This window comes from Juglans regia, chromosome 7, assembly GCF_001411555.2.
Source record: "Juglans regia cultivar Chandler chromosome 7, Walnut 2.0, whole genome shotgun sequence".
Lineage (NCBI taxonomy): Eukaryota > Viridiplantae > Streptophyta > Magnoliopsida > Fagales > Juglandaceae > Juglans > Juglans regia.
The window spans coordinates 26,644,082-26,665,238 of NC_049907.1; the positions used below are offsets into that span (position 1 = coordinate 26,644,082).

General features: G+C 36.5%; 1 protein-coding gene across 1 annotated transcript in view; it reads right to left on the minus strand.

Annotated features, from left to right (window-relative positions):
• The window catches only part of LOC108987332 (signal peptide peptidase-like 3), a 30,567-nt gene extending 18,788 nt beyond the window's left edge, over nt 1-11,779 (minus strand). The window contains exons 1-5 of the mRNA XM_018960227.2: nt 11,470-11,779; nt 8,969-9,127; nt 8,491-8,602; nt 2,351-2,470; nt 1,219-1,376 (exon numbers count right to left, since the gene is read on the minus strand). Coding sequence (XP_018815772.2) covers nt 1,219-1,376; nt 2,351-2,470; nt 8,491-8,602; nt 8,969-9,127; nt 11,470-11,625 — 705 coding nt within the window. The 5' untranslated portion in view covers nt 11,626-11,779. The remainder of the gene's footprint in view (nt 1-1,218; nt 1,377-2,350; nt 2,471-8,490; nt 8,603-8,968; nt 9,128-11,469) is intronic.
• Between the last annotated feature and the right edge of the window lie 9,378 nt (nt 11,780-21,157).

The following is a 21,157-nucleotide window of genomic DNA, read 5'->3' on the forward strand; positions in this document are numbered from 1 at the left end:
TGATGGAAAACCAAAATCTCAAAAATATAGAATAAATGCGAATATGGGATTTTTTTTTTCTTCAAATTTGTACGTTCATTCATGTCTCACACTCAATTCACTAATGACATAATTATTCTTTCTGAAGCATGCACTCATAGTGTAGATGTTTCCAATTCTAAAGTGTAGGAGATGGAAGGATTATGTTCTAGTTCTAGCAAGGTATCTAAAATTCCGCTCTATAATTTCAACAATTATTCAAAGGCATTTTTAGTGAAAACTTGAGATTTTAGCAGACTATCAATGAAAAGATAATATATAACTATGATGTATGAAGGAAATTGAAGGACAATGAAGAAACAAAGTTAGGAACAAGTAGCCAATATGATATAAATAGAGGGAAGTGTGGCAATTCGAGTAAAGAAGAAAATAAGCTGGCACCGAATGGATCAATCACATTCAAAGAACAATGATGCAATGAGGTAAGAGATTGACTTAAATCAAGTTGATGGAGCAAAAGTGTTAAGGGACCGGAAAGCACTCGGGAGGCATAAAACATAAAAAGGTAGATGTTGCAACAAAGGGCATGATCACAAGAGTAACATTGAAAATGGCCTTAGATAGGGCCAAACAGCTGGACCATTAGCTGGGCCTACAACTTAGATAATATACAAATAGAGTAGAAACATCATTTGCAGGTGCAAATATATAGTAACAATCTTATTTCAACAAGGTGTAAACATGATCCCAATGCTGACCCATAATTACATCTTCGACCCAAAAATTCAGATATATGGTAAAAATCCACCTACCTGTATGATGTAGAACCCCCAACGATTTATGGAAACAAAAAGAAAATAGAATATAAATAGCCTGGCAGGTAGGGTTGGAGTTTCCATCAAGGGCCACAAATCAATATGAAAAAATACGACTTCAAAACTGAGCTTCCTAGAATATCCATTTGCAATAGAATACTTCAAAAGAACATTGCGTTTTGCAAGAGTATAGAGATCAAGGGCAGTAAAAATTCTAGATTTTTTTCTCTAAGTCATCTGATGGAAATTTCAGACTCTCAACAGGCAAAGGCATCCATTAGCACTAAACTTTATATCAAGTACCAAACAGTCATTTTGCATAACCAAGCTCCCTATGATGACATAAATCAAGACAAATCTGTGAGAATAATCGAACTTTAAGTTCAAAAGTTTTGGACAATGAGTAGAGGGTTGAACAAGAAACCTTCGGAGATAGTTCATTGTAACGCTCATCACTCTGCTGAGAACCAGTGAACTCTGACCAACATGAAGCACATAAAATTGTTCCAACAGCCATCATCCATAAGAACACCACTGACAAGTCTACAACTGGACGCTTGGGAGCATATAATAAAAGCTCCACTGCAAGAGATGATCTCCAATTAACCACATGTACACCATGAAAAAAAAACAAACTTTGTGATTGAAAAATAGGGCCCATCAGATCTATAGAAAAATAGGTCCAAATGTAGAAGAACCCAGATTGAGTATAGACATGGGGTAAATGAGATCCCACATTGAGGGGGAGAAGTTCTTGACCTCAATGATTCTAAGGGACTCCATTAGTTGCATTGACTATTCCTTTTGAAGAATAGCTCCAAATGTAGCTTGGTTCTTGGTTACAGTTGGTGTGGTTATTGGTGGTGGGGGCGCAGATTCAATGATTTTGATGTTGCTATTATAAAAAAAGGTGAGACGAATTTGATGTTTTCCACTTCTGAGATAACAAACATAGAGAGTAGTAAATTTACATGGAAGGATGCAGCAGTTGTATTGTACATTGGCAGGGGAAGATGGTTAATTTTGATGGCCATAATCCAGAAAAAAATGAAGATTAAGACTTTCCTGTATTCCAACCCAACCCACTTAGTCAAGCATGCCTTACACCATGTAAACCAGAAACAGAGGCCAATTATTTCAATAAAGTGCCTTTAAGCAAGACCATTCCAATAATGACAACAGAAAAACTCGTTCCATGTGATGTCAGATATCAATTCTAGAAGAAAGTTCACATCATAAAGATCATTGCTGCTTTACTAAATATACTTTCATGACACTCTTTTGTAATGATGCACATCCTTCCCCATTGTATAGAACAATCAAGAATATGTCATTTCCAAAAGATGAAAACAGAAATAGCACTTCTCCAACATCTTCATCCCGGAGATAATCCCAGACCAGCCAAATTACCCACCACTTCCCTAATTAACTCATGTTCCTGTGAGTCAAGATGTCTTTGCTTCTTTTAAAGGTATTAGCAGTCCATGTAAATAATTGATGCACATGCATAAATAAGTATAGCAAAGTCTGAAAAAATGAAAACTTTAGAGACTCACCTTTCTGTCCGTTTGCCAAAGATTTGTTAAGGGCTTCTCCTCCTGACTTTGGGATCATCACAACAGGAATAGATATATTTAAAGTAGTGTCATTATCAGCACAGACCATCTTGTAAAGATCTGAAATGATCATAACACAGCAAAAAAAAAATTATTATAGAAGAAAACAATAAAAACCGATAAATTCATTGACCAAAAGTCCAATTCTCTGCTTCAACATATTATGATATACAGGAACATCTTTTGCATTGCAACAATGAGAAAAAAAATGAGAGAGAGAGAGAGAGAGGAAAGTGAAGAAAAAGTCTGTAAGTTGTTTGAAACATGTCATCAAATGGCATTTAAAGTCAAATTCAAAGCAACTAAAACCCAGCCCAGCTAATTTTCTTATTTGGCCAACATGAAAGCCATTTTACACATAAAATCGCTCTTAATAATGTTAAGCAACATGATAGCATTAGAACAAGGAAAATGGTAGCACAGTTTGGCTGATTTCACTTTTGAACCAAAGTTGAAGCTTGTTATAGAAAAGGTTAACTTCCCAAGTGTCCCTAATGCTTCAAGCTAAAAAACACGGTTTACATTAAATTTATAACTAACAGTTCATTTGTTCAGAGGATTTAATTAACACAAACTTCAACTGAGAATGACCTAAGGACTTAGTAAACATACTCTTTTTTTTTAAGTAAGAAGAATCTATTAATCCACATAATTAGGCATAGCCCCAAGTACACATGAATTATACAAGAGAAAAACCTAATTACAAGCAAGTGCTGTGAAAAACAGCATAAAAGTCATTAAAGCTAGTCCCATTCAATACAATAGCCGAAGCCCCAATTAACAACGTATGGAACAAAAAATCTCTAAACCCTCCCATCAAGAGTTCCCTATTACCAAAACAGTGACCATTCCTCCCATTCCAAGTACACCACATTAGGCATAATGGCACCATCTTCCAAACAGCCGCGATTTGACGGTTGCCCCAAATTCCTCTCCAACAAGACAATAGACTTACCACCCTCCGAGGCATTACCCATGCAATACCAAGCCTAGCAAAAATTTCATCCCATAAAGCCTTAACCACATCACAACGAAGAAGAAGGTGGTCCACCGATTGTCCATTTCTTTTACACATAAAACACCAATCCATTATAAAAATGCCATGCTTTCTCAGCTTATCGATAGTCAGAATTTTCCCATGGGAAGCCAGCCAGCCAAAGAAAGCAACCTTGAGAGGCACTTTACTTCTCCAAATGCACTTCCAAGGGAAATAAATAGAAGAATGGAATGGGTTGACATAACCTTATAAAAGGATCTGACCGAAAAATTTTTATTCCCCCAATGAATCCAAAGCAACCAATCCTCCCCTCCAGCCTTTAAATTCAGAGCATATAACACACTGTAAAATTCAGTAATATCCCCCACCTCCCAATGCTGAACAGTTCTAATAAACCTCACAGATCACTGAAGAAAACCATTTGAAATGTCCATGTAGTCAGCCACAGAAGCACCCTTATCCAATGCAATCATATAAAGAGAAGGGAAAGCATTCTTCAAAGTAACATCACAACACCATAGATCATGCCAAAATCTAATCCGCATTCCCCTTCCCACCTCATATCAGAAATTTATGCAGAAATCTCCCCATCCATTGCGGATAAATTTCCCAACTCCCATACTATACGCCCCTCTTACTTCATTTAAGCACCAACCTTCCCAAATACTCCCATATTTAACATCAATAACATTCCTCCAAAGAGCATCCCCTTCCCGATGATACAGCCACAACCGTTTCCCTAGAAGTGTCTTATTGAGAATTCTCAGCTTTCTAACCCCCAGCCCTCCACCAGATAAAGGGGTACAGATCTTATCCCACTTAATCAAATGGAATTTTTCTCATCCTCTAAACCTCCCCCACAAAAAAGCACGAAAAGTATTTTCCATTCAATTAGCCACCCCTGCAAACAAAAGAAATAAAGATAGAAAGTTTGTTGGAAGGTTAGATAAGGTGCTCTTGATTAAGGTGATTCTACCACCTTTGGACAAATAAATCATTTTCCAACCAGCCAATCTACATTCAATCTTTTCGATAATCCCATCCCACATTGCCTCGGATTTATGAGGAGCCCCTAAGGGAAGACCAACATACTTCATGGGCAAAGATGACACCTTGCAGCCCAAAATATCAGCCAATTCCCCTAAATTATTAACCAAGCCGTTAGGGACCATTTCAGATTTTAATAAATTCACCTTAAGGTCGGAGACAGCTTCAAAACAAAGAAAAATAGCCCTCAATGAACGAACCTGATCGGGATCCAGCTCACAAAAAAATCAACGTATCATTGGCAAAGAGGAGATGTGAGACATTTATGCTATCATTGGATGAACCTCCCACCGAAAAACCCAAAATAAAGCCCCTACCCGCCGCCTCCTACAACATTCTACTCAACACATCCATTACTAAAATGAACAAGGAGACAAAGGGACCTCTTGTCTCAAACCCCGAGAACTATTAAAAAATCTCGCGCGGGTACCATTAACCAAAACTGAGAATCTAACAATTGTGATGCAATGTTTCATCCACTTACACCATCTCTCCTCAAAACCAAATCTACTAAGAATATACACCAAAAACTCCCAATTTACACGACCAAAGGCCTTCCCCATATCCAGTTTACATAGAATACCTAGAGCGCCACCTCTAAGGGCAGGTTTGGAGAGTGAGATGAGAATTTTGTGTTTTGTTTTAGTGTTTAAAATATTATGTTTTAGTATTATTATTGTATTGGGATTTGAAAAAGTTGAATTGGGATTTGAAAAAGTTGAATTGTTTATTATATTTTATATGGGGATTTGAAAAAGATGTAATGATGAGATGAGATGAGAATTTTGTGTCTCATCCCACCCCCCAAACCTGCCCTAAATCTACTTTCCAAGCATTCATTAGCGATGAGGAGCAAATCAAGAATTTGTCTTCCCTTTACAAAAGCATTTTGTGACTTCGAGATGATCTTACCCATAACTTCACTAAAACGATTAGCTAGAACCTTTGAAATGATCTTGTACGCTCACCAGACTTGTAGGACGTAAATCTTTCACCTCCACTAACCCTGCCCTTTTTGGAATAAGGGCAATGAATGTAATGTTAAGACTTTTCTCAAATTTCATTAACGAGTGAAATCCAAGAAAAACCTGCATGACATCCTTCCTAACAATGTCCCAACAAGCCTAAAAGAAAGCCATTGTGAAGCCTGGGCCCGGTGCGTTGTCTTTGTTCATCCTTCTTAACACGATAAGCACCACATCCTCTTCAAACGTTCTTTGTAACCAAGTCGCACTTGACTGATCAATCGAATCAAAAACCAGCTCATCAACCTAAGGTCTCCAAAGGTATTGCTTAGTGAGAAGCTTACATAAAAGTGAACAATGTGATCCTTAATTTCAGCGCTGTCCAAAACTACCCTACCTTCCAAATGAAGGACCTCAATGGCGTTATTTCTTCAATGGGAATTAGCTACTCTATAGAAAAACTTTGTACACTTGTCCCCTTCCTTCAATCAAAGGGCTCGTGATTTTTGTGTCCATGAAATCTCCTCCATAAGAGAGATTTTTTCCAGGTCAGACTCAACAACAATTTTCCTTGTCTTGTCTTCAACTGAGAGGACCCCATCAACCTCTTTTTCACCAAAAAAATGTAGCTCCTCAAAGAAAGTATTCCTTTTATCAATAATGTTCCCAAAGACTTCCATATTCCATTTTTTCAAATCATTTTTCAGGGCTTTAAGTTACCCAACTAAAACGAAACTAGGAGTACTCAAAAACTAATATATGAGGACCATCATGATCTAACATTATCCGTAAATTCATCTACTTTCAGCCACATGCTCTCAAATTAAGTATCTCCACCCATCATGGAGACCCCCACAATCCAATAAAATGGGAAAATGATCAGAGCATGGCCTAGGAATGCGTTTTTGGCATAGGTCAGGAAAGTGAACCTCCCAAGAAGGAGAGAGACAATAAATCTATCTAGCCTAGACCAAGCCCTCCCATTTGACCAAGTGAAATCTCCTCCTGCCAAAGGTAAATAAACCAAATCCAACTCAAAGATTACTGTTGAGAAGTCAGCCATGGCCGAACCAATATGAGATTCCCCCGACCTTCCACAAGGAAACTGAATGATGTTGAAATATCCACTAATACACCGGGCCATCCCACCAACTGCACAAACCAGCAATCTCAAATCTTCTATCACTATTAACATTAGGCCCATATACACCTGTCAAACCCCACCCAAAACCATCATCCACATTCATGAAAGAACAAGCCACCAAGTGTTCTCCAACATATTCCTCCACCAAATTAACTATTTTCTTATCCCACATCATTAAAATACCTCCTGAGGCTCCATGGATGCAAGAGAAGCCCATCTCATGTAAGAGCAGCCCCACAAACTTCTTATAATAATTCTGTCAATAAACTTCAGCTTGGTCTCCTGCAAACAAATTATGTCAACATTCCATTTCCGAATCAAATTTTTCACCCGTAGGCGCTTGCTCAGGTCATTCAGCCCCCGAACATTCCATGAAAGGATCTTAGGCTTCATAAAACACCAAAATTCGCCCTATCTATGTGCCTTCCCCTCTTGGCACTTCCTTCCCTTGAGTCGTAATTGATAGAACATGAAAGTCTCTTAAGCTCCCTTTCTTTTTTAGAAGCTGATCTAGCCAAAAGGGGTTGTCCCGCCTCAATAGCAATGAGAAGAGCTTTAAATTGATCTTCAAAACCTTCACAAAAAATCCCTACACTGGAGGCAAAGAGATGGTTTAAGTGGATGATGGTTTTGGGTGGGGTTTCATCTACCTTCTGTAGAACCCAATCCGAATGTAAACCAGCCCATATAGGCGCTAGAGGCAAAGAACATATAGGGCTAGGCCCATCCCCAGGATCCTCCAATCCATTTATAGAAGCAACTACCCCAAACTCCTTGCACACCAACAGCAGATAGACCCCTCCATAGACCCATAGACCCATAATTCGAAAGCATCTCATCATCCAAGAACACCTCATCATTTCCTCCAAAGTACACAAAACCCTAAAGGAATCCACAACTGTGTCGACATCTGAAGATATCCCCATAATTGTGTCGACGTCTGAAGGTATCCCCATAATTGTGTTGACATCTGAAGGTATCCCCATAACTATGTAGACATCTAAAGGTATCCCCATAATTGTGTCAACACCATAAGAAGATGACTGAGGGCAAACAGAAGGCTGTGAGGGTCCATGGTAAACATAATCTATAAGTTGCTCTTCTGACTCACAACTGGTGTAGAAATATCTCCATTTAATATCTTGTCCTTATGAAATGACAACTAGTCTCAATATGCTTAGTCCTTTCGTGAAACCAATTATTCGAGACGATATGTAGCTAAATGTGATAATGACAAAATAACTAGAAATGTGTCAGAGTAGAAAAGCAAGTTTCCTAAAGAAAGTGTTGCAACCACGTTATCTTGCTATTAGTGCAAGTTGTTACCTTGTACTTAGTTCCTACACTAGATCAAGCTCCTATTATTTATTTTTTACTTTTCCATGTGACAAATTACCTCCTAAAATGGTACAATATCTAATTGCAAAAATTATCTAAGAGAGCCTTCCCAATCAATATTTGAAAAAGCTTCCATTTTAAGGTACCCATTTGGCCAATACAACAATCCTAGTCTAATAGCTCTTTTAATATAGTTAAGAGATGAGTTATGGCATCCCAATACAAGACCCTTGGAGCTCCCAAGAGTTGACTCACACTCGTTGCATCAAAGATTTATGTTCTAATGATAGTGACATAATTCTGTTCTCCAAGAAGTGTAATAATACCTACCTATATCAGCAAATATCAGATTCATCCTTCAAGAGTTCACAATTCGGGTCCCATAAATAATTACTGATTACAAATAATTAGGACTGGTAGGTTTAAAGCTTAACAAATATAAATATCTTTTGGACTTCCATGGTAAAGCTTCAGTCACTACATGAAAATTGCTGAAAACTACTTACATCTAGTGCTAAAAGTTTTAACAATCACCAGAAGTGGGAAAATTTTGTTAAAATATAAGATCGGGTGTATTGAAAATTTCAACCTTCTTCATCATTTATCACCACCAAGGCCGCAGCACCTCCTGACTCTGCAATTTCTGCCTTTTTCGTGAAGTCGCAATCACCACGTACAGACAAGACAATAAATCCAGAAAACTGAAAAGGCAGAAAAAGACCACCCTTAGCCTGATGCTTCAAAAATTAACTATGTCATCAATTTTGACATTAATATTTGGGAAACGATAATGCTTTACCAACCATTCACTCTAATATCAACTCGAGGACTAAAATTTCTTCTAAGTTTTTTAGAACTTTCAAGGTTTTCCCACGATTGTAAAAATTTTCATACATGTATAAATTTTCATTCTACATTACAGTTACTGGTAACGATAGTTCCAACTCACATTTTAGAAGAATAGTAAGATACCTAAGGAAAAGGTTAAAGTAGTCAGTTAAGAGTTTGGTTTTTTATTAACAGCTAAAAAGTTTATCCAAGTTAACAATGTAACACTGATGCAAGACCTTTGAAGATGAATTGGAACAGCAGTTTGCAGGATTTGCAAAAACAGCAGGCAATCTGAGAGCTTTTTCGGCATTAGAAGGCAACACGGCCCCAAATTTTGCATTCAACCCATCTAAACTTTCACCTTCAGCACCCGAGACCCAGTTTTTGACCTTCACCTGCAAGATTTAATTGCAGTAAAGAGACCAAATCAGTTTATCTGCCATGTATATTCAGGCTGAAAAGAAAATGTGTGTACCAATCAAAAATAAGAAAGAAAAGAAAAAGTGTCAACATGAGTTGGAAGAACCAAACTTCAAATGGAAAAAATCTAATAATATTTGTTGACTTTCAAAACAAATGACTTAAAATTTTCTGAGGTGAGAACTACAAGATGATTCGCCTTGTTTCTTTTGCAGGGCAACTGGAGAGAGGAATGCTCAGACTTTTGATTGTAAGGAAGTACCGACTTTCAAGTTCAGGCTTCCACTTTTCAGATCACGTTATGCTTGATTGCACTTGGCTCAACAAATTGCTTCTCATTTTCAATGTTCTCGACATCTTTCTTTTTTTTTTTTTTTTTTTTTTTGTAAGTAATGTTCTTGACATCTTAAAACCATTGTGAGAATTAAGCTTTACCAAAAAAGCATGATTAGAGACATATAATTGGCTATGGTTGCATCTCTATCCACTGCAATGCAAAAATTCAGGGAATAGAATTTTACCAACAACTTCCTATACCATAGACCAAGCCAAAAACAAAAGCGGTGATCATCCTGATATTTGACCCAGCATGTTTACAGAATACATCCCAGCTTATCCTAATATGCCTACATAACCGAGCTCAATGAGCACACTTAAGTGCAATAGCATACTTTTTACCCAACTCTAATACATATTTGGCGTCACAACTCTTCCAAAGCTTATCCAGCTTCATTGATAAACCACTGTGCTAAACTAATGGAGAGTAAAATTGTAATCATTTATAAACTAATACTCCCCGCAGATATAGGCCCAAACACCCTTTTATGGGTGGGAGAAAACACGTTCTTTCCCTTTTTGGTAAATAGATATAAATGGATCAAAAAGATATTATAAGCACTAATTTGCCGTCCTGATTTCCCAACAGTATGGCATAACCCAGATAAATAAAAGTGGGCTCTAAGAAAAAACTCAGCGGACAACCACAAACGAGGTAATTCCTAAAACCCTAGCAACTCAGAAGATATCTCCAGAAAAGTATGAGTTCTTAATAACCTACAGCCACGCCAGAGTTGGTTGCCAAGTAGAACACAGCAATTACTTCTCTCCACTAACAACGGACATACCGAAAACCAACATGCTTTGGCAAACCAAAATAAGATTCAGAAAGAAACAAAGCTTCAGAATCCCAAGACATAGACTATTCATGATGCCATAAATATGATGAGGTGGAAAAACCATTCTTATATAAAAGGTTAGTATATACACATTTAGCCCCTCCATGCCTACTATAGACAATGAAAACCAAGTTCAAACTCAGAACTACCTACTTTATAAGTTAAGCTCTATTGATAATCAAAGGGTGCTACTCTAGTACACAGGAAGTATAAAAGATACACACCAAAGCAGAGAAGGCGGGGGTAACATGAAAATCTTGAAAACTAGAAAAATAGAAATACGATGTTGCGCAACCATCCAATGGTATAGGGTTCTAAAGAAAAAATATTTTATTTTTGCAATCGTATAGGGTTCTATAGATGTAAGATTTACAGATCCTTGGGTATTGCTTTTAGGCGCACATCCAAACTCCAAAAGCATTATACAAGCAATTGGCACAGGGAAATTTACCCACAACATTGAAAACAGAATGTCATTCTCCTTCCTCTCTGTCTGTCTTACGTAAATATCAGCAAAGAGATTGTTTCCAATATTTCTAGTTCTATATTCAGTTTCGCATGAAGACATGCTCTTTTATGTTTTCCATCTTTCATCCATCGTATCTATACCTTTTTTTCAGAAGTAAAGAAATTTCTATACCCTTTTTTCATCATATCTATACCTTATCCGCCCCAAGTTAACTAATGGCCAGTGAGGCATGTTATGACATGAAAAGTAGTTGAGGAAAACAGACTACATTCATGCATGAATACGTCTATAGTTTTCCAGAAATTTAGCAAAAATTTACTTCTTCACAAACAGCGATGAGTTTCATTCTGGCGGCCGTACTACCCAAACGGGATATTTAACACGTTAGCTACAGCACTGCACCAAATCTTATTTTGTTCAGTATTCCAATAAATACTGCAAGAGTAGATCGCACAACCTACTTATGATGCCACCCACGACTATATTACAATTGTCATCGTGAAAATCCCAAGATGAAACAGACGTCATATTATATATGTCGCATTCAATCTATCTGACCATATAGAAAATTGGAGAAACAGGAAATTAATCTAAATCAAAATATTGTAATGAGAACAATCAACTGTGTTCCCAGGAAAGGAGTGAGTGAGGGGAGGGAGAACAACAATAATACCAATTGGAAGGGATTGTTGCATGACGGAGACTGAGGGGCGTCGTCGTCGTCGTCGTGATTGACATCGTCAGCGCCCACAAACGAGAAACCGATGAGAAAGAAAAAAATCAGGGCCGCAAAAACGCGGGGATAGGGGCAAGAAGAAGACGACGCCATGGCCGCCGAAAAGGAGGGAGCTTCTATAGGGAATCAGGAGGGAGAGGGAGAGAAGAAAGGGGGAAGGAAATCGGCGTTCTGTTGGATCTTACAATTACTTCCAACGAGTGAATCAGGGAAAACAGATGGATGCCACTCAGCCTCTCTCACTGCAAGTCGTGACTCGCAAGAAAGTTACCGGTTACACCGGTACGCAGTCAGAGAGGATGACGTCGTCGACTCCTGAGTTACCCCCGAGTTCAACTACTTTCAAGTCTGCACCAATCACCTCTTGACGCATCTGTTACCAACTCTATACCGGATAACGAAAAATTGTACTCCAAGTAGGTGAGAAGAACATAGAGTCCACATTATTCATACAACAGTATTTAATTTATAAAATAATTTAATTTTAAATTTCTCTTTTAAATTATACTTAATTAATGTTACACACTTCTCTTATATCTTATTTTTATCTCTTGTTTTTAAAAAGATTAAGAAAACATAAATGAGAAGTGCTAGAGAGCATCCACTGTAGTGATGCACACAATGCACACACTACGTGGATGCCTCTCATCCACTTGTTTTTTTTTTTTTCTTTCTTCAAACGCAGCGGCTTCTCTCTCTCATCTCTCTCTCACCAGCGTCTCTCTCCCGTCTCTCTCTCATCATCTCCGCTCTCTCTCATCTCGATCTCTCTCTCTCATCTCTCTCTCTCATTTCCGCTCTCTCTCATCTCTGCTCTCGCTCTCTCTCTCTCGTCTCGCTCTCTTTGCTCTCGCTCTCTCTCTCTCATCTCTTCTCTCTCTCTCTCTCATCATCTTTACTCTCTCTCTCTAATTTTAAATTTAACAAACGTGTGGTGTAGATTTTGACATATAATGTGTGCAAAAATGACTGTTATGAATAGTGGCTTCTACCAATAATATTTCATTTATTATTTGTGTGCTTTTCATGCCAAATTGCAAACAGTAGAATTTAGGGTTCGTTTGTTTGCCCCTTAAGTTTACCCACTTGATATGTCCCTAGTGTAAATTGTACTTTTTTTTCTTTACTTTTTTCTTTTAAAAATCTTTAAGCATTTAAAAAAAATTAATACACTAATAGTCACTTTCTTAACTATTAAGTAAAAAAATTTTAAAATAAAATAAAATACATGAGTAGTCAAATTGAGAGGGCAAACTTAGGCGGCATGGTATCATTTTCCTTCTAAATATTCTCATGTATTTTTCAAATATTCTCATATATCTTAAACACAAAAAAATTTTCAATTTAAAATTATCAACTTTTGCATATAATCATTTCTTAATCATTACATATTTCTCAAACTTTCAAATAAAACATAAAAAATAATACTGTTTTTTCAAATTTTAAAACAAAAGTTATATTATTAAAAATTATATTCAAATAATTTTCTAACTTTATAATATTTTTATTCAACTTTTTCTCTCATATTTTTTAAAACTCAATAAAATATCTTAATTCAAGCCATTTCACAACTATTCACAGATATGTTAGATAGTCTAAGTATCCAAACGGCCCCGTTAATAAAAAATGTGATACTCTTGTTCTATTACATATTATTATGTTATTGAATTTATATATACAAATATTAATTTCTAATGACATAATATCTTATTGAAAGATAAGACATAAATATCCTAAGTTCATATTCTAAAATTACATAATAATCATTTACAATTGGAAGGTTAACGTTAAAAAAATTTCATGATTAAGTAGTAAATCGGTCAAGTAATTCTATAAGCTTATATTAAGCTTAAAATTGTAATGTTTTTGTAACACACCTAACAAATTAAAGTAGTTAAACACTTATATGCTCTTGAGAGAAAAATAGAGAAGTTTTTTTAACATTCCAGAATACCACTACATGACACTATCTCCTGTACATATATTGTTAGGCATTATAATAGGAGAGAATATATTTTACCTCCCTAAGTGTATCGCTCAAATGTACGGCTTGATAATTAGGCCTGCAAACGATCTGGTCCTGTCCGGTCTGGAGATGGATCGAATATTTTCGGTCCATCATTTTTCCGAACCAGACCAGACCAAACACTCAAAGGGACCAGACCGGACCGATAGCCGGTCGGTCCGCCCTATTTTTTTTTTATTTTTTTATTTTTTTTAAATAATTAATAAAAAAAATTATTTAAAATACTAAATTAAATTAAGTGACTTATTAATGTGGATTATGTAACAAACTCAATAAAAAAATATTTTATATGGTCAATGATAATAAATTAGATGAAAATTATATTATTAATTTATATAATTACTATATAATTAACTAATTGATATTATATATTTATTAATTCATAGAATATTAACAAATGTTAATAGCATATTTAAAATTTTATATTGTTAATACTGATAGGTTAGATGAAAATATATATAAAATATTGTTAATTTGTAGAATATTAACAAGTATTAATAATATATTTAAAAATTTATATTGTTAATTGTACAATTATTATATATAAAATATATATATTTTTTTATTTTCATTCGGTCCGATCCGGTCCGAAAAAACCCTGGACCGTGGACCGGACCGGACCAGTCTAAGTCTCAGTCTGGTTCGGTTCGGACCAAAACGGTTGGTCCGTTCAGTCCGACCAGACCGTTTATCACCCCTATTGATAATTATTTATTTATTTAATAATTAAGAAAATAATTTTAAATGTATTGATATATTTTTTTATTTTTAAAAAATATTTAAATATATTTAAAAATGTGAATAAAAAAATGAAGGAAAAAAAAAGTTCTGAGTGAGCACCGCTCTTATAACGGAAGCTAACAAAACGCCATAAGGCCATGCTCAACAAACAAAAGCCACTTCTAAAATACCAACTAAACAAGCAGACCAAATAACACTAACGGCCCAAAAAACAAACTCTCGGCCCATCTACGAACACATACTAAAACACTAAAAGTAACATGAGTAAACTGGGCTTGGCCCATCACGGAAGTAATTCTCCAGTTGGCATAGGTCAGACCCAAGTTAACTGGTCTTTTTATGTTGTTGTCTCCTTCAAAGAACCTTCTCCTCGAGAAGATGCAACTCTATGACCAAAGTTCTTGTCTTTTCTGACAGTATTTCTTTGAAAGAGGCACCTGGTAGAGCCAAGGAGACAAGAGTAGCGAATGAACTTCATACTGATGTGGTTGAGGATTTGGAGATGAACTGGGCACCTGGTATGCAATCTATGATTCCAAATCCGTAGCACAGGTGTCACCCAGAAGCTCAGTGATTAGCTAGTCTGACCATTTACTAAATTCCTCATATGCTAGGCCATTCTCAATAGTGGTACTTATAGGAAAATCAAGAAAACTCAGAAGTGAATCAGTATGCCAGAAATCAGTGTTTTCCTTGGCGTAATGACTTGTTGTAGATCGAAGAGATACTGAATGAGAATTATGTGTTAATGACAAAGATGCTCCATTAGTTGATGACTGAGATATGAAATGAGAGTTTCTTGAATGCTTTTTACGGGTTGAAAGAGATGAGTAATGAAGATCTGATGAAAGTATATCGAGGATGAGGAAAGCATGTGACCAACTACTCCACTAGTATTACAGGGTAAATGACGTGCATGGGTGAGAGGCCTTGTCACAAGTTCTCTTTCAATGGAAACCTGTTGAGACTTAAAGGAGCCAAATGCATATTCTGGTGCAACAGTCAACGAGACTATTTTACCCCTCTTCACTGTCATCACAGCTCTATTGAGCCCCTCAATCACTTATCATCCTCGGTCTTGAATTCAAACAACTCTTCTCCATCATCATGAAGAACCTCGTTAAAATCAAAACCAAAGCGGTGAAATACATTTGCCTTTCTTCTATCAAAGGGCCAATGAGCTGTTATTATAAAGATCGCGAGGGAAAAAATAGACACTATAAGAAAATTCCAGAAATTTTGTCCGGTTTCAAAATTTATCCCATACAACAAAAAAACAACCCTACTAACGTTGTACGGAGCTTTACTTGAAACTTGGGCATCACATCCTTGTTTAACTACGTCCCAATCATTCTCATAACGATTCATTGTGACATACATGTGACCACCATTAGATGGAATCTGTGCATCGACACTACATATAACAACCATCCTTGTTTGCCTACGTCCCAATCATTCTCATAACAATTCATTCTGACGTACAGTGACCACCATTAGATGTAATCTGTGCATCGACACTACATATAACAACTGAGCATCCAATTGCATTTGCAGAATTGAGGTTGCAACACCCACCTTCCCCAGGGTTAGGGATGTCACGTGCTTACGTGAATATAGCCATGCAAAATATCTCATTTTTAAATAAAACAACTAAATAATAAATAAATAAAGCCTGGAACTAAATCCAACTGCTCCATCTAATCCTTGTCCGCCTGCTCATACTAATCGTCCTCATCTGGGTGGTTAAAAATATGAAATAAAACTAAAATGGATCGAAGACTCAATAAAAAATCCATCACAACATAAATATAATAAACGTAAAGTTTTCGTAAAGTTTTTCATGCTAAGAGTTTAAAATATGACTGATTGTACTAATACTTATGTTATGTATAGCTGATTTATCTGAATTAACTAATTGATCTGATTTATCCAACTAACCAACACACTTAACCCTATATGCGAGGTTGTGCACCAGCCCCACGTCTAGCGACTGTAAGGGGAGCCGCTGAGTAGTATTCTAGCATATTATGGTGGACCACACTTGAGTTTGTGGCTTGCTCATCCATCCTAAAACTGCATTGGTACCATGCATTTGAATGACCATTTGATTTTACCGATATGATTTTATCTTGCACTTGAACTTAAGATAGCTTACATATCTTATGCGAAGTGAGATGCACAACATACATACTACATAATTATAATTTCTAAATTTGAATATGATGCAAAATGATATTATCGTGTGCTATACCGGATGACATATTTGTATATATCATGACATGTGTGGTACATGAACACTGTCTTTCAAGAATTGGCTTTGATAATAATTTATCTAAACTGACATGTGACGATCCTAATTTGTGATCAAATTACTTACCTCGTTGTGCTGCTTTTTGAATCTCATTTCGTAGTTCATCACATATACGAAATATTAAACGTCACTATATCTGTATAGGAAAACGTGTCATAATATCTTACTTAATTAAATTCACACGGTAGAAAATAATCAAATAAATATTCTATTTAACATGAAAATCAATGAATGCTGATATTTTAAATACTAATAACATATTATAATTTAGTAGAATATTTAGGCTATATTCAATTCTAATAAAATATAAAATATTAAGTTATATAGTAAAATTAATAACTACTAATACCATTATATAAATAATAATATCATATATAGTCTTTCAAATATAATACAATAAGGAACATATTTTTATTTAAATCTATAAAATAACGGTAAAAATATTTAGTTCATAAAATAGGCTTAATTATACTTAATATTAAAATTCTTATAAACTATTATTATATTCTAATAATAATTTAATACTTAATATTATATTTTAACTCCCTTAAATATTTTCTGTAAGAATAATATTTTTGAGTAAAATATTCAATTAAGATCAAGCCGTAAAACAGAATTCTAATTTAAAACAAAACAACCCATCTTAAAATACAATAAAATCAAGCCCATGTAAAACAATATTTACAATGATTTTCTAAAAAATTATATAACCAGGCCCAACACGATTTCAATTTAAAAACTAATCACATCATAACATATTTTAATAGCCTTATGAAATATATGAAACCCAGCTTATTAAAAAAATTTAATTTAAGTCTAAATTAATATTCTTCCACTGTAAAATTAACTCAAAACATAAGTCCAATAAAATTAAGCCCAGCCCAACAATAAAAACACGCCCAACATAAGAGCAATTCACTTCCTGTCATGATTTAGTAACGTAATTATATTTAAAATAATTTCTCCAAGATTCTTCTCGGAAGAGCTACATGGCTTAAAGGATTAAATGGCATTTGCATAAATAACTCTAAAGCTGTAGAGCCAAAGGCTAAATACCACCACTCTGCCCATGAACATAACGAAATGTTCACTTAAAGGGACCGTGCAATAACTCACCAAGAGAGAGGTAGAGAGCAGCAGAACGGTGGCTGGGCAGGGGTCGACAGTGGCAGAAGCTTCCGTGCATGGTGATGGGGCCCTAGAGAAAGATGGTTCTGGTGCCGTTAGAGGGAGAGAGGAACAAAGAAGACAAAGTGGAGGGAGATCGGGAGTGGGCTTACCAGAGCGGTGTGAGGCTGACGGAGAGTGCTCCGATGACAATTTTTGTGGTTGCCTGGGTGGTTTCCGGTGAGATGAGGATGGATCAGTGGCGGAACCAGAAATTTGTTGTAGGGGGCCGAGTAAAGCTAAAACTATAATAAATATTTTTTATTATATTTTTGAGTCAATAATTTATAAGATTAAAATAATTTTGTAGAAGGGGTCAAGATAGTTTTTTAGAGAGGGAACCAATACAATATGAGATAATATAATCCTATTAAATCATAAAAAAACTAATACATATTTTTTTTCAGACTTTGGGGGGGCCATGGCCCCCCTGCCCCTACATAGGTCCGCTGTTGGGGTGGATGCCTCGGGTTCATGCCAGAGGCTCGCTTTCGGTGTTCGATGGCTCATGGTGGCTGTTTCCCATGGTTGCGACGCTAATCTGAGGCTGAGGGGCTGAGGGAGGTGTCATCACGTGGTTGCTGCGTGGAGGAGACGGGTGGTGCAGTACTAGGCTATTTGTAGCTACTTCGGCAAGGAGGAGGGACGTATGGCGGTCCTCTATTCTGATGGAGCAAAACAGGGGATCTTATGGCTACAACTTGGTGGTGGATCCAACACATAGGCCATGGGGCTATTCCCCTAACTCTTACTGAAAAAATCTGCTAGTTGAGGAAGACCTCTTAAGGATACGAGACATAGGGTAAAAGAGATCCAAAAAATGATATTTCATGTATAATCCTACTTAATCTCGAATGTTATCAATTTTGGTACGTAGACCAAATGATATAATGCAAGCAAAAGTTCCTAGATTCATGGAGATATAGAACAACATATAAGTTATCATGCTTGCATATCCACCATTTGAGTCTCCAACAATTATTTCAATAATTACATATCTGATTTGACCTATGGACGAATATGCAAGCTTATGTTTCATGTTTGTTTGAGTAATAGTAATGAGATTCCCAAATATCATGCTAAGAATAGCTAGGATTTTTAGAAGAATATGTCATTTATTTGATGAGAAATAAAAAGAAATATTGAAAATTCGAGTGGCTAAAGCTGTTTCGAAGTAACAGAAAGAAAAGCAACGACTGAAGTGGGAGAGTCAGAGTCAAAAAGAGGATTCCTCACTTTTTTCTCTCATTCAAAGCTGTGCATGAGACTTTCATCTCTCACTTTGGTGTATGACTGGTTGTTGGCCGTGAGGAGCATCATGACGTGGATAGAGGTGTGCGGCTGGGCTTAGGGTATGGGTTCTTGGTGGCAGCGTGGATGCTTGGTTAACGTGATGGTGGTTGTTGTTGGCGTGAGAAACATGCGATGGTTCTCGAACATATGGGGTGAGGAAGAAATTGTGAAGAAGGCAGCAATAGACGTGCATGAATTTATATTTTACTGAGATATATATATATACATATATATACACGTATACATGTGTATATATATGCTACTTCTAGAAAGGAAAACCCTAGTGCATGTGCATGGGGATGAGGCTACTGCACTGCAACATTACTCACAATTGATAGAAGCGGTTATTATGCATGAGTTGTATTCCAACGTGTGTGTATGTAGCTGGAACCGTGGAAAAACCCTAGTAAAAGAGGAGTGAGAAGTCCACTTGCATGCAGTCTAGATGTTGAGCATATGTACTTTGGCCTTGGATCCTAAGGTTTTCTCTTGGGTCCTTGTTTTGGATTCTAAAAAAGTAACACTTAATAACCCTAATACAGGCAAAGTCTTAAATTTTAAAACGAATCCATTCTCACCAAATAAGTATTTTTGAGCTTATAAAATAATTTTTGGCATAATACGAATTTTAAATGGGCCCAATTGGTCCAAAAATTTTAAATGGACTTTAACCTAATTATCAAGCCCCAATAAAATTCTATAACCCACCAAATAAAATTTTGGGTCGTGCCCTATTTCAAATTGTCCAATAAATTACAATTGGGCTTTTCAATATAGCCCAACAACATAATTTAGGCCCAATAAATTATTCCTTAGAATATTGGGTTGAGTCGTTACAGAGGCGGATGGTGTGATTGTCATTCCTCTCCTCGAGATTAAAGACCTTTTTAATGTTAACAGCTCGCTCCTCCATGGTGGCAGGAACAACTACATTAATAAGGTTACAAAGAAAAGCTTCATCCCTTGCCGATCAAATAAAGCATTTTTAGATGGATTTATGGGAAGATACTTCTTAAAAGAAGATACTTCTTAAAAAAAATCATCCACCAGGTAGTTGTTAATGTGGGTGACATGAGAAGCTTTCTCCAATACATTAAATGAGTGGTGGATAGTCATGGTTGCCTTAAGAAATGAAGAGAAATTCTTTTAACCAGTTAAGTATTCGTGCCTCAGATGCCAAGCTACCTCTTCTACAACACGTTCATGAACCTTACAAATTTGTGTGGCGTCGAGGCTTTTGTTCTTAGGAGTTGCATTAATATCCCATAAGCATATTTAAGCCTCATCAAGGCCAGTTTTCATCTTCTTGTTTACCAACTCACTTGGTCAAGACCTAACAATGCCTTCCACAACCAAACACCCAAAGACTCTCCCACACCCAGACACCAAAACCAAACAACCCTTAATTGATATTTCCACGAACAGCTGAGGTGCGATTCCTGCCCCCTTCCTTACAATCAGAGCCACAACCCTTTCTCGTAGAGGATTTAAACAACCAATAACCCCAAAAAGATTGAGTAGCCATACACAAAGATACGCATCAGTATATTGATGAATGAAATAATGAAATAAGGGGGCACTGTAAAAAATGAAATAACCTTGGCATACAAATGATATCCAAATCTGCAATTCGATTGAACAAAGATGGTTGAACATCATCGAGAATCGCTAGTCCTCCTAGATTCAGAAGTAGCACCCTAATCTTCTCTTCCATGGCATGCGAATTAGATTCTATCTAAGCTCCACAACATGTGCTCCACAAGGACTTCTTAAACGCCATCTCAAACTACATGTCATCCCACTTGATTGGAAAATTCTGCACCTCATCCTTGACCGGAAAGAAGAAGATCTCTGCGGGAACGGCTCGATAGAAGGTGGGTCTGGGATTGAAGTGGCTGTAGAGAGAACCCATCATCATCATCATCTTCTTTCACTTATTTTTAAGCCTCATCTGTACTCAAATGCTCAAAAATTCTGGGCACCTCTCTACTGTATGCAGATCTCCATCTTCATGTAGTGCTACCCAATCACCTTCTAGACTATAATATGCCAGGACAAGATCAGCAACAAGGGGTAATTTTAAGCGA